This window comes from Primulina tabacum, chromosome 3 (assembly GCF_025594145.1).
Source record: "Primulina tabacum isolate GXHZ01 chromosome 3, ASM2559414v2, whole genome shotgun sequence".
Classification (NCBI taxonomy): domain Eukaryota; kingdom Viridiplantae; phylum Streptophyta; class Magnoliopsida; order Lamiales; family Gesneriaceae; genus Primulina; species Primulina tabacum.
This window is the reverse complement of record NC_134552.1, coordinates 12,328,760-12,343,143: the sequence shown is the minus strand read 5'-3', so window position 1 is coordinate 12,343,143 and position 14,384 is coordinate 12,328,760. Positions and strand designations below refer to the sequence as shown.

The window sequence follows — 14,384 nt, the reverse complement described above, 5'->3', positions numbered from 1 at the left end:
GACCGTTAGAAAAAGATCGGGAGGATATCACGATATAATCCTTCCGACGCTTAAATCGGGCCCGTAATAAGCCTTCTACCCAGAGATCCAAAATTTGATTTGGACTTGATCTTGACGGATCCATACATAGATATGAATAAAAATAATAATAAAAGGTACGAGTCAACATGGATGAGATAATAAAATAAACCATTTCGTTGTTTTAAGCATATTTTTTCGGATTTTATAGTTTAAACCCAAATGCTAGGAAGAGAGGCATTTTTATTTCATTCCGATGCAATTATTATCGCGCGGACGCATACAAAATCGGAAAGAACGGCTAACTCAGCCACACAGTTGGCACATTATACAGCTAACAGCTACCTAGCAACTCTCCTCCAGAGTTTACACAAACACGCCGCTCAATTGGCATTGCTGGGGGCGATCCATATGGCACCTGCGGGGAAGATTTCTGGCTCTCTCGTACACCCGCTGGAATCCCTCGCCTTGGTAGCCGCCTCCCTCCTGCTGTTGCTCCCTCACCGCCTGCCTGATGGCTTCGCACCGGCACTGCTCGTTCACATTGCGTAGATCGTTGCAGCACTGTCTCAGGGATTCGCTCTGCTCGCCGGGGTTCAGTTCCGGCAGATCTCCATCTTCCGAGTCATCATATCGGCCACCTTCTCTTCCTTGTTGCAAGTACCTCTGGCAGGAGCGGAACCTACGGCCCTGCAGCTGCTGGCGACACTGTTGGTGCTGCCCTGGGTTGGTTTCGTCAACGATGGTGGTGGTGAAGGTGGTGGTGTAGGTGTTGGCGGTGGCCAGGGATAGCATAGCCACGAGAAGAGCCGCCGTGAGTGCTAGGTTCTTCGCCATGCTGGGATTTGCTTGCCTTTGTGTTGGAAACTGTATATTTATGTGGAGTGGAATGAACTGAACTTTGGTGTAGAGATGAAGTGCATTTTATAGTGGATTTGAATGAGTTTTTACGTGTTGATTGATGAGAGAAACCTGGATGGGTGGCGTTTTCGAGCTTTCACGTGTTGAGTTGATGACAGAAATTAGAGCAGGTGGATGAATTTGTCTCTACGCCTTGATATGATCGGCAAGGGTGGCGTTTACGAGCTGCCACATCCATTTTCACATGCAAGAGTTTTATTCAACACATCCTTAACAAAGTACCACCCATCATCGCCAATCACTATTTTTGTAATATTAAAACATCAATTCTAAGTATCTACATTGAATAATATCGAGTGCTTATACAATGGCCAAATCAAAGTGAAAATGTTAATTTGAATATTGCAATATTAGAAAATATGTACTTTCTTTCATGTGGAGATTTTGCGAAGATCGAGAGGAAAATAAAATTACATGTATTTTTATTATATTTCAAATTTGTGTGTAAGCATTTCGATTTTCCATATAATTTTATTAAGGAAATTTTTTTTCCTATATATGTTTTTTTTTATTCATGTTGTTAAATTTAAGTTTAATATGTTATTTTTGTTTTTAGTTTTACGGTCTTAGTCTATTTTTTTTGACGTGACGTTGATATGACACCTAACATAGCGTTGATGTGATGTTGACGTGTGTAACAGAATATCAACACTCTAGATGAAAAATAATTAAAATTAGCAAAAATCGGAAGACGTATGACTAAAACTAAAATTCGATAACATAAAAAATCAAAATCACAAAATGTCAAAATGATAGGATCGATTAGGGGGTAATCGTTGAGCTACAATAGCTCGGTTCTTGAAATATTGAGCACCGATGAATTAAATCGAGTTTGGTATTCAAACCAAGCGGAAAACACTCGAAATAATCCTTCGTAGAAACCAATTAAATATTTTGTAAAGAATTTAAAATATATGCAAGTTGAATGAGTAAAAATATTTTTGGTTGAAGTATTTTATCAAACACTTGATATGCAACATTTTGGTATTTGAAGAACATATAAAATCCTTCTTTAAAACTATGAAAATGATGAGTAAATGCAATAAACAAATATACACGAATTTGTTTATGGATGTTCGGAGACTTCAAATGCTCCTACGTCACCCCTTCTTCCCCTTAAGAAGGATTCACTAGAAGATTTTAATTTATACAACTCTTTGTACAAACCCATTCAGCTAGGACTTACCCACTGCCTAAACTGAACTCCTAGCACTCAAGATTGTAGGCATCACCTCACAATCAGCATAATGTTTAACGTCTCTTATGCCAAGACTACATACACAAGTTTAATGTCTTTGTGTAAGACTCACTCAACTATTCTTTTCAGCTCAAACTCTCTGTATTTGAGTGAGTGATTGTGTGTGAGGCATTTATCATTTACAATGTACATCTCAAATGTATCCTCACACAAGGGCTTGTGCTCTCAACTAGCTGATTTCTTCATGCTAACTGCCCATGCTTTGAATCCTCTTCAAAAGCTCTTGTTTGATCTTCAAGATGTTGTATTTATAGGCTCCAACACTGATATATACGTTAGACACAAGAATATGACCATTTGGAAATTTTCTGTACTGTTTATGGAATTGCAAGGGTCAAATTCGTCTTGCTGGACATTTTCCCGATTGGTCAACTCTGGTCAACTCAACTGGTCATTCAGTTCAACTGGTCAGCAGCTGGTTCAGTTCAGTTCAGTTCAGTTGGTCAGCTGCTGGTTCGGTTCAGTTCAACTGGTTCAATTGGTCTGGTTTAATTCAACTGGTTCGGTTCAGTTTCAGCTGGTATGGTTCAGTTCAACTGGTTCGTTTCAGTTGGTCAGCAACTGGTTCAATTCAACTAGTCAGCAGCTGATTCAGTTCAGTTGGTCTGATTCAACTGGTCTTCAGCTGGTTCAGTTGGTTCAGTTTCATGCTGATTTCAGTTTGTGCAAAACCAATAACTTCATCGTCATTTATCAGCATTTTAAGCTTCGATTCAGACTTTGACTTCTGAAGATGATTTGTAGATCATCGTCTTATCTTTCCAACGCATACTGAATCGCCTCATTTGGATAACTGAGCTGAGAGATATGACCAAAATACCGCAGCTGCTCAAACCCAACTGATTGTTGTCTTCGTGCGATCAGTTACGATCAGTTGCGATCAGTTTGACCTAGATAACGTCCGATTTTGCCCAACTGACGTGATATACAACTTGTTCCAAATTGAGTTTTCTAATCAGTCCAGTTGGCGGATTGTTATTTGGAACGTCCAGTTGAGAGATATCTTCGAAACACCGAAGCTTGCCAGAAATTCAGTTTGTGCAGAATTCGGTTTCAGTTTGTTTCTTGTGTTAACAACTTCACACTTGAGTAAATATGTTAGAAACACAATAACAAGTTTTATTAACATCAAAATCAAGATTGCGAACTTGAAAAGTTCCAACACAAAATTATATAGTAAAAAATACAAATTTTCATTTTTTTAGAGTACAAGTATAGTATTGTTTCTGATTATAAATATATAATATAACTGTCCGCGCTACTAACGAAGCTTAAGCATGGATCCAATACTTGCTTATCTCGGACGCAAAAAGTACAAATAAACAACTAAATCTACCTAAATAAATTAAGAAAACTACCCGCAATCAACATGATTTGAATTGATCTCATGACATCAACCTTAACTATTAGGCCAAGATCCTATCGACAATTTTTTTAATTTTATCAGTATGTTGATGACTTACAAGTACAACAAAATTTTTATCAACAATTAATGTCTTCTGCGTGCAAATTTAGTATGTCGAACTTAGTCAACGTCTCGAGTCATACTATATGTAAAATGAGAGTTATATACTATTACACATTATAAATCTACACCAAATGTATTTATTCAAAAATGCATTTGAATTAGTTTTGTACTCTATGCCTTTTGGTTAGTTTTGTAATCTCAAAAGCAATAAGTATTTATGTATGTACATGAAGAAATAAATCTGACCACGATCTTGAAATGGCTGCAGGGAAAATGGTGACATGATCCGGATGACATTCAAATATTGTGGAAACATGTATTCATGTAAACTATGGAAGAATTAATTGCAAGTAATTAAAAGAAAACCTACATCAAGTTCCATTTTGAGGCCAATTAAGTACACGTGGGTTCTGATTACATAATTCAAAATCAAAGATCCGAGAAGTTTGTGGCCGTAAAACTATCTTCAGCATTATTTGCAATAAATGTTTACAAATAGAGGCAGAAATCCAACTCCAATGCAAATGTAATCAGGCAATCACTCCTTTATACTTGGGTAAGAATCTTAACCAGTACTTGATGCTAACAGTAAGTGATCCTGTATCTTACAAGCAAGCATCTCCAAAGAATATCAGCTACATTGAACTTCGACCTCGGCGCTTGTATGCGGTTGATGCAAAGGAAGCAAGCAAGTTCACAAACTATCTGCAATTTGATTCCACCAAAACAATAAAAAGATTAAGCATTTTCTATAAAGACGTCCAAGAGAAGGAAATAAGTTTTGGCTCGTCAAGCAAATACCATGCTCTTTGACATTTACCAGGGAATCAGTCAAAGTTGACATACCGTGACAAAGATCAGGAAAACAGCTTTCTTTCAGGGAAAAAATCAGCGGTTGGATGATTATCTCCCCATGTTATTTTGATCTCGATCTCATCATTTCCCAACGCCTGTTGCTCTTCATGTATCGCCCTTGCAGAATTGACGAGACTTATGTCGCAGTCACGCAGTTCAATGATCTCCAGAGTCGATATATATCCAATACCTTCAGGAATTTCCCTCAGGCGTTGGCATTCTCTAAGGACCAGGCGACGGAGATTTGGAAAATGGGAGCTTTTAGCATCCCAGTTTACAGGATCTGAATTCTCCATCAACAAAACCTTTAGTTGAGGAAAGCCATCTTCAACAGGATTCCACGAAAATCCTTCAAAAGCAAAATGCCTGAGTTTGAGTACCTCGAGGTTTGGTAACATACCAAGTGTAGCCATATCAACCCAAGGAAAATAGCTGCCACTTAGGGTCAACTTTTTCAGGTTTTCAGGGAATGCTTTCCATTGAGGAAGCCGATGCTTTCTTGGTCTGTAGAGGAAAGAACACTTCAACGTCTCGAGTTCCTTTAGGCAGACAAGATTGCTCAAGCATTCTGAGTGCCACTCTGCTTCAGAGTCACTTTCAGTTCCAAATATTTCCAATTTTCTGAGATGCATAATGCGGGCAAAAACTTCTTTAGAGCAACTGAGAGTTCCTATTATTGTAGAGAGAGTTTGCAGGTTCTTCAAAACCAATAGACTGTTATCTTCAGTGTTTCTGCTACAGGGGAGTGGGAAGTAGCAACCTCTTCTCAAACGTACATGCCTCAGCTCCCGCAACTTCCAAATTTCCCAAGGCAGATATTGGCCTACCCATAAGTGATCAATAATCAAAGTTTGTAGGTTCTTCAGTTTAGATATCGATCCAGGAAGCTCACAATTCACCGCAAGTGCCAAGTATCTTAAATTAACCAAGTCTACTATCTCAATGGGAAAATGGTTAGACCGCAGAAGCATAATATCCAACACCCTAAGCAATTTGAAATCCATTTGATCCATGAACTCTAATAAAAAGAAGTCCGGCAGAATTTTGTTCATGTCAAAGCACAAAAAAGAACGAGTGAGCGGCATAGGATTCATTGAATAGGAATAATGGAGGATACTAGCGTGGAGGCTAACACGTCTCTGATAAACTGGTTGCATTGGATAAATTGATGCATATCGCTTTATCACATTTAGGAAATTTTCTTTCTTGGATTCTTTCTCGCACAAGTCACGCAACAGATCATGAATGTAACAACTTTTGATTGTGCCGTTTGACCTCCTTTTTCCCACAAGAATTAGATTTCTACTAACCAGATCCTCCAAATATTTCTCTGCTACATCTTCCAAACTTTTGCCTGCTACTGGATTGATAAACCCTTCAGCCACCCACAACCATAACAACCTCGATGCTGGTATGTCATAATCTCTTGGGAAAGATCCCATATAAAGAAAGCAAGCTTTCAAAAATCCAGGCAAGTAATTGTAACTTAAAGCAAGTATGTCTAGGTGTCGCTCTCGGTCTTCAGAGACAAGTGCATCAACACTCTCAGCTATTTTCTTCCAAACCCCCAAATTCATTCCCATCTTATTTAAAATACCTGCAACTACAACAATAGCTAGTGGCAGCCCTTGACATCTTTTTGCGATATGTTTCCCCGTTTCTACTAATTCTGGAGGGAAGCTTTCTGTGGCAGGCAACTTACTCTTCAAAAGGTCCCAGCTTTCAGAAGCTCTAAGGAAATGCATGCAATGAGGAGAACCATTAGGGCAAACATAATCTGCTACATCATACAGACGACTAGTTAACATGATTCGACTACCATTCCCATCATCTGGGAAAAACATTTTTAGGTTATTCCAGGCTTTGGTGTCCCACATATCATCCAACACAACAAGATACCTCATACCTTTCAAATTCTGGTATAGTTGTTCGCCTAATTCTTCGTTTGTCTTTTCACGTATCTCATCAGTTATAGTGGTAAGGCATCCTAAAATGCTCAACAATATTGTTCTCACTTGATATCTCACAGATACCGTAAGCCCTTGTGTTATAGTGACCCACGCACGAACATAAAAATGATAGACAATATACGGATCATCGTAAATTCTCTTAGCAAGAGTTGTCTTACCAATGCCGCCCATACCGACGATGGGAACAACTTGAAGATGTAAACTTGGTCCCGCAAGTCGAAGAAGTAGCATTTCAATGTCAGTATCTATGCCCACCAGTTTTTCCTCCAAATCTGGTGAGCTTAGTGACAAATCTTGCACAGGAGGATTTTTTGCAGCCAGAACTTCTCTGCCGGGTACTTTGCTTTCATAAATCTTCAGAACTTTCAGCTTAATAGACTTAATCTCTTCAATTATCTGTGTAAAGCTTTGATGGGCAAGCAGAGAAATCTGTTTCCAACCCACTCTCCATCGTGATCCAACTTGTGCTGAACTGCTGATATATACATACGAATCTATAAAATCTGCCGCTTTATGAACCCCATCTCTCGTCAGCATCTCCAGTTCTTTCAACATTTCATGATCGTACCCTTTCTCTTCCGAATCGCGGAGGAACGACAGCAAAGAACTGGCATCTTCGTGCAGAGTTTCAATATGCTGTTTTCTAAGATGCACCGAACGTGGATTATCATGTAAAATCTCTTCTAGATTCTGAATCAGTATAACAAGAGCAGCATATGCCATCTCTTTTCAGTCCACCATCAAATTCTTTCAGAGTTGGTGAAGACTTTTGAGATTTTTACCATTACAAGCATTTCTGGATAACGTTGACCGTCTAAAGGTTAGCCTTTTCTGAAATAAACATACATCTGATTTACGGAGACAACATGGCTGAATATTTGATGTCTTTTTTTAATAAATATAGATAAATATTCACGATATACATATCATATAAATTTTTTTATATTTGATAATTTTTGTGTATAAAAATATATATTGTTTTATTAAAATATGATATTCATAGACAGATTAATTTTTAAGTAAATTAGAGATGAATTGGGGACAAAATCAAAAAAAAAAGTATACAAAAATTATTAACAAACTCACGTCAGAAAAATTAGCTAACAAATATTATTAAATATGTCAAAATTAGTTAGTATGAGATATTAAATATAATAATTTAAATAAAAATAATATTATAACTATAAAATTAACCGAGACTCAAATTGTATTCACTCACAGGTGTCAAATATGAATTTTAAAAAATTAATATTTATTAATATTAAAATAAAAATATATTTAGCAAAATAGAAGGTATTTTCAAAGAAAAAAGAGTCTCGCTCGAACGTTGACAATATAAAAGAATGACTTTCATCATATCCTCCAAAATGGAGTATTTTGTTTTTTAATTTCAATTAATTATTTAATTTAAAAAAATGATTTTTGTTTCATGTTAATTTAAAATTTTAAATACACATGAGGTTAAAATACACATGAAATATTGAGAAAACTATATCGGTTACGTTTGCTGAACTTGTTGTTATTTAAATTGGAGTCAATATCTCTAGGGAACACAACATTGAGATTCATCTTATCACCTCAGATTCTCTTTTCGCTATGCAAGCAGTCACAAGTGGAGATGAGAATTGCAGTTACGTCGAGACCCTAGCTTCGGATATCCGAGATCTCCTGTCTCTTTTGCTTGTTCTATCCCTTCTCATTTGTTTGAAAGCGTGGAGATTTTTCTTTTTTGTTGATTAATCTTGTAATTAAGGATTTTTATCTTATTAAATAAATTCCAAGAACTTTCGACGTAAAAAAAAATACACATGAAAAAAAATTATTTTTTTAATTAAATAATTGATCAAAATTATTTTACGTATTTTCAAATCCAAAATCGGGAGGTCGGCAGAGATATATGTATTCAAACTAAATTCTCTGTTCACACCCACTGAGTACGCTCACAAACACGAAACCCAACCCTCTTTACTGTTACTAGAGATGGATCCTGCGATAACTCTGTTGAAAAAAGTTCAATTTTGAATTGTTTCTGTATGAAGTTGAGGCGCTGTAGCTTTTGATTCGACCTTAAAAAAATTGATTGTTTGCATACAAGGGATTTGATTTTATCCCAATTTACGAGTCTTTTTTCAAGGTTCCGTTTCTATTCGCTACGAGATTGGGATTACGATACTTTTTTTTTCATGTATGTGTACGTGTGATGGGAGTTTATTGATTGTCTTCATTTTGTCTAGCGGATTCGCTTGGGCCATGATTTACGCGTGTGCATATGCTAATACTGATGCCTTTTAACTTTGATGAATTGAAACAATGAGAAATACAGTTAACAGCCATTATAGTTACAGACTCAATTTGATCAGAGAACTTTTGCAATGCGCTTTCTGAATTTAGTCAGCAATTTGTGTTTAACTCCTCTTCTTTGTTATTATGAAGCCATATTTAAGTGGTAGTTGATTACAGTGGATATAAGTAACTAGTAATACACTACAAAAACGACTTGAAATGTCACAATATTTCTTTCCTTTTCTCAAAATTTGTCTCGTTACATGAAGTGGTTTTTTAATGGCTGATTACAGGGTTCTAATTCTTTGTGGTTTTCTTTACATTCGTTTTCTCTGTGCCTATCTTTATGCCAGGGCATTTGATTTATTCAGCTATGGTTCCTGTTTTGATCTCTTACCCTGTATAATGCAATGTGATAATTTCTTGATGATCGTGTGTCCATGTAAATGAGCTAAGAACTAAAATCGTTGAAATTTTCATTTCGATATAGTTAAAGTTGTTTCACTTGTTTTTTTTGTCCCCAATTTTTCAACTGTTGAGCTACTTATAGCATGTTCTATAGTAATTGGGTGATTTATTTGTTTATGCATGCTTATTTTAATGTTACTGGTTGAGCACCCATCATCAAGGAAAAAATCAGTTTTTTGTTTTGGGTTCACCTCTTCTGGCTTTCTTTCGGTACATGGCTTTTTGATGTAGGGGATTCTTCTTTTTTCCAAAGCTTGATACTGTTTTCAGCTTACAGAGACACTCCAAATGAGTGGTTATAGCTCGTTGGAGCTTATCCTCAAGGATATTCTTCTTGCTATTAATCCCTCGAGAGAGGATTGGTCAGTGAGATTTCATACAATCAAAGAGCTTCAAGCTGTTGTTGAATCCATTGAAAATCTAAGAGGTATTTGGTGCTTTGTTTTGTGTTGCATCTAATTCATTCATGCTATGTCATGGACATTTTTTTATGTTAAAATATATTTTGTGAAATTTAATGAGGAAAATTAAATGCATGAGACTGAAAGGTCTTCTGGGAAAGGGATGTCGGTGGCATTATTTAGAAGGGGGAATTGCATTATGGCCCATGGCTTCCCACTACCATCATCGTGTTATCTCCATCTATGACAACCTAATGCTTAAGTTGGTGCCCTTAGTTATTATTCTAAAATTCAGCTCCATGGGCCATAATAATGTGTTTGAAGCCTTCCTTTGAACTTTGGTGTGATTATTATGTCTCACATATTATTGCTGTAGCAAATTGGCAAGTGAAATAAGATTTTCATGGAGAGACATCCTTTACTCCTGAAAATGTCTGCGTGATGCCAACTCATTCTTGACCTAAACGAACTCTCTAGGATAGCTTCGACTCACCATGAATTTGACCCTTTGATATTCCAGTATGCCCAAAAAGAAATGTTGAGTAGGTGATTCCATAATGCATATGTGAGTCGAGTATTCCAAGATTTTTCGCACTTTCATATTTAATCTTAAAGAACACATGTAGATTGCAAAAATTACTTTAGGTGATTATCATACAATGAAGTATGTGGACCATTCTCAAAAGCCACATCCAATCAGTTTTCCAAATTTTTCGAAGTTCATTTGAAACTCTCTAATATCGTGTCTTAGAAAGTATCACGTGATGGTGGAAGTCCAATTCATTTTACTTACTTTTTTTTTTGCTTATCTAGGAGATTACGATGATATCTCTCTAACCTTTTGTTTTTTTTCAATTTCTAATCTTGGTGCCACTGGAAACATTGGAAACCAAAAGATTATCCTGAACAATGTTGATCTGTTGTAGGCGAGAGCTTAATTCCTGTGTTTAGCATTATAGCGTCCTGCCTTAAAGTTTCTCGTTTAGGGAATTATAATCTCAATTATTTATAGTAGAACTTAGTCTTTCTTGCTTTTTTTTTTATTGTATGTACTTCTTGAAGAATAATTTCTATATGGGTGATTTTTCTTTTCTGCTTACAACATGTGATATTGTATAAACAGGCGCTTCTGTGGAACCATTTGGATCTTTTACATCCAATTTGTTTACTAGATGGGGAGATTTGGATATATCTATAGAGTTGCAAAATGGTTCACATATCGCATCTCTTGAGAAAAAGCACAAGATAAATTTACTGAGAGACGTACTGAGAGCATTGAGAAATGAACGTAAGCCTCTACTAATAAAAATGCTAGCATTCAGTGTCCTCGAAGTTTACTGTTTTTGTTTTATTATTAATTGTTTTTTTGGGTATTCTCAGTGTATGGACACTTTAGTAACAATTTTGTTGTGTTCTTAATTATGTTATTATCGTTCAGCTATTTGCTCTACTTATTTGTTTCTTTCATCTTTGCTAGTTACAAACACGAGGCAGCTGGTAGGCTTACATTTCTTCTTTGTTTTGGAATTAGTTTCTCTCATGACTTGGAAATTAAAATGAGATGATGCAACTTCGTTTATGCTTACAGAACCTAGATTTGGGTTATGCATCATGGAATTAAAAAAAAAATCGTGTTGCAATTATTTCTCAATGTTATTATGTTACAACAAAAACAACACATCTTTATTCCTAAGTGAGGTCAGATATATGGATCGTTCTACTTCATTGTGCTATATTCTCTACTATTACCTCGTTAATATTTTTAAATGAATGTTATCCTGTTTTATCGTTGTTAACCAAGTCTTTTTTTGTCTATCCACCTATGTTGTTGTGCTCTATCTTTGTCATGCAATTATGTTCTTAAATATATTTGGTTATATATATAGGAGCTAGAAATAGGTTTCTTGTGGATGACACAAAATCACTACTACCTCTTACATATAATGCAAAATGATGTCAAGAAAGTGGTAACTGCTTCCTTATCTCTAATCCATCAATTTAACGTCTTTTCAGATGGATGGGGTAGAATTCAGTTCATCTCCAACGCAAGGGTACCCATTCTAAAGCTCGTGAGTAGCTATGGCATCTCGTGCGACATCTCAATTAGCAATTTATGTGGTCAAATGAAGTCCAAACTGTTGTTTTGGATCAATGAGATTGATGATCGCTTTCGTGATTTGGTTTTACTGGCAAGTTTTTCTAATGTTGTGATGAATGTGACCATACTCATGTTTAGAATTTGAACTAATTTTTTTTGCAGGTTAAAGAATGGGCAAAAGCTCACAATATCAATGACCCAAAATCTGGAACTTTGAATTCGTACTCTCTCAGTCTGCTGGTGGTTTATCATCTGCAGGTAGCTTTCCCAATTTTCTTTTTCATCAGAGATTATGAAAAGGAATTTCTTCGAGGGGTTTTGGGCGATCCCATTTTATCGCAGTCCGAGAGGCTGATAACATCACCTTGTCATGTGACCGTAAAAAAAAAAAGGGAAAAGAAAAGGGGAAGGGGAAAGGAAACATATGAAAACAAATGGAAAAAAAATGTAACTACTGATTCAAATTATCGATCAACCTAGAAAAAATGCGATAAAGTGAAACAAAAAACTTGAATAACTTGAAAGGATGGAATTATTATTGAAACTTATTGGGTGTTAGTATACTCACTCAAATTTTAAATGCAAGTCATATGTTTCAAAAGTACAAATGCAAGTATATTCCACAAAGGCGTGCTAAGTGCTAATGGATTCTCCTTTTAGTGGTTACATTATGTAAGGGCCTCACCCCATTATCTTGTAAAAACTTATATGTATTTGGAAGATGTTTAATTGCAAATTTTACTGTCTATGATATTGTTTTCTTATCTGGATCATACTCAAATTATCTTGCAGACTTTGAAACCTGCAATATTACCTCCTCTTAGAGAAATATATCCAGGAAATATGATCGAAGACCTTACAGGTATCCAATGAGCTTCTGTCATCATTTTTCAGAATCGTGTGTATATTCGTATTTCCCAATTGATATCCCCATGCATGCAGTTGGGTAGCGTAAATCCTGTTTTTCCATTTAATCCGTTGAAAACAGTTTTATAATTTATGTTTGATTGAGGAGAACGATCATATCTCAGGTGTGATTCCAGAGTAAATATGTATTAATCAAAGCTGTTGGTGCATGCTCAATTTGAGTTAATTAACTGGTTGCTCTGACATGATCTCGATTCTTTTTTTTTCACGCATCTTCTGAAGGCGTGAGGGCTGCTGCTGTAAAACACATTGAAGATATTTGTGCTGTAAACATAAACAGGCTCAAATCCAATAGGTCGAGATTGATCAATCGAAGTTCTTTGGCTGAACTCTTCATTTCTTTCCTTGCAAAGGTATTTTTAATACCCAAAATTAGCATAGCAACATCGTCGCTCCTGTTTGAAACTTCATATTCATGTTCCAAAAAATCGTCAAGATTAGAATTAAAGTTACTTAATACGGAATAGAGAACATAATAGAGCACAGCTCTTGCAATGAGATTGACGTAGATTTTACCTCATTGCACTTTCAGTTTGCTGATATTTGCTCAAGGGCTTCTGAGCAAGGTATTAGCCCGTTTTCTGGACGACGGCAGGATATTTACAGCAACATGAGATGGTTACCATATACCCATGAACTATTTGTAATCTCTCTCTCCATCTCTCTCTTAAGTGTTTTGTGGGTGACACTAGTAGAATTTTTCATTTTTTGATCCCTTTGAGCTGTCAGCAATTGTTCTTGCTAATGATGGATAGGTTGAAGACCCCTTTGAGCAGCCAGCAAATACAGCTAGGACAGTTAGCAGCGACCAAATGAAAATGATTGTTGAAGCAATCCAGGCAACTCGGAGCGTTATCATGTCACCTCGTCAAAAAAATCAAAAGTCTGTTGTTTCATTTCTGGTCAGGTCGCATATATCACATTTAGTAGCTAGAAAACCCATTGCAAATTCTGTAACCATGCAATCTGTGGCAAGAACGCCTGCTACATATCACAGCAGAAATGGCCTTAGTACTCATTTACAAGATCAGAGGAAACAAATGATGTTACAGCAGTTTCAGAAGCTGAGAATTGAGGAACAACAAAATCGGGCTAGTAATTGGCAGGCATCTTCAAGTGAAAGGCAGCAAATTTGAAGGCCAAGATCCCAGGAGTATTATTGGTCAACTTCATTTTGATGGCTTGGAACTTGAATATTTTGCAGGTGGCTTTCAGAAAACCAATACCTTATGTCAACAATATAAGTGGCAAATTACCCCATCACTTGTTATTTAAAATCCAAAAGTAACCCCAATATGTCTGCACTCAATGTCAATATTCTATTAAAGAGTGTGCCTTTGCGAATGGCGATCACATTTGATAAAGAAAATGATTTAATGGATGTTGGGATCTAAATTCATTGTTTTTATGAACACCGCGGGTGTATGTAGTTTTCTTAGCCCTTTTGACGTTTACTTAGTTTTGTTTCCCCTTACGACATACTGTGTTTGAAGTAGACTTCGTGTTTAAAGATGAACCGAAGCCATGGGGAAACCAGTATTTTTGGAACCGGATTGGGCGGTGACTGGACCGGTTGGACTGGGAACCATTGACCTGATCGGTCCAAATATGTGCTAAAACTCATAAAAACGATCGAACAGTTTAAAACCACGGGGAACCGGACCGGGGTCTTTGATTTCATTATTAAAAAAAATCAATTTCACCAACATTTTAAGTG

General features: G+C 36.3%; 3 protein-coding genes across 8 annotated transcripts; 1 reads left to right on the top strand and 2 right to left on the bottom strand.

Moving 5' to 3' along the window:
• Nucleotides 1-250: 250 nt before the first annotated feature.
• On the bottom strand, nt 251-930 carry LOC142538984 (2S seed storage albumin protein-like). Its single transcript, XM_075644282.1, has one exon. The coding sequence runs from the start codon at nt 853-855 to the stop codon at nt 385-387; it is 471 nt and encodes a 156-aa protein (XP_075500397.1). The 5' UTR covers nt 856-930; the 3' UTR covers nt 251-384.
• A 3,003-nt stretch (nt 931-3,933) lies between these two features.
• Nucleotides 3,934-7,338, bottom strand: LOC142540428 (putative late blight resistance protein homolog R1A-3). 3 transcript variants are annotated; one of them, XR_012819092.1, is made up of 2 exons: nt 4,467-7,338; nt 3,934-4,370 (listed from the first exon to the last, which is right to left on the bottom strand). XR_012819092.1 is itself a non-coding variant. In XM_075646563.1 (2 exons), the coding sequence occupies exon 1, from the start codon at nt 7,211-7,213 to the stop codon at nt 4,523-4,525; it is 2,691 nt and encodes an 896-aa protein (XP_075502678.1). In that variant the 5' UTR covers nt 7,214-7,338; the 3' UTR covers nt 3,935-4,370; nt 4,486-4,522. The 3 variants fall into 3 exon arrangements, 2 of the variants coding, with proteins under 2 accessions (XP_075502678.1, XP_075502677.1); XM_075646563.1 differs by having other exon boundaries at nt 3,935-4,370; nt 4,486-7,338; XM_075646562.1 differs by having other exon boundaries at nt 3,936-4,370; nt 4,512-7,338.
• A 1,061-nt stretch (nt 7,339-8,399) lies between these two features.
• LOC142540427 (protein HESO1-like) lies at nt 8,400-14,112 on the top strand. Of its 4 annotated transcripts, XM_075646559.1 has the most exons (9): nt 8,400-8,624; nt 9,519-9,668; nt 10,766-10,930; nt 11,656-11,831; nt 11,903-11,998; nt 12,533-12,602; nt 12,890-13,020; nt 13,200-13,310; nt 13,423-14,109. In XM_075646559.1, exons 2-9 carry the CDS (start codon nt 9,530-9,532, stop codon nt 13,801-13,803), a joined length of 1,269 nt encoding a protein of 422 aa, XP_075502674.1. In that variant the 5' UTR covers nt 8,400-8,624; nt 9,519-9,529; the 3' UTR covers nt 13,804-14,109. The 4 variants fall into 4 exon arrangements, with proteins under 4 accessions (XP_075502674.1, XP_075502675.1, XP_075502673.1 ...); XM_075646560.1 differs by lacking the exon at nt 8,400-8,624 and having other exon boundaries at nt 8,631-9,668; nt 11,656-11,711; nt 13,423-14,110; XM_075646558.1 differs by lacking the exon at nt 8,400-8,624 and having other exon boundaries at nt 8,631-9,668.
• The last annotated feature ends 272 nt before the right edge of the window (nt 14,113-14,384 follow it).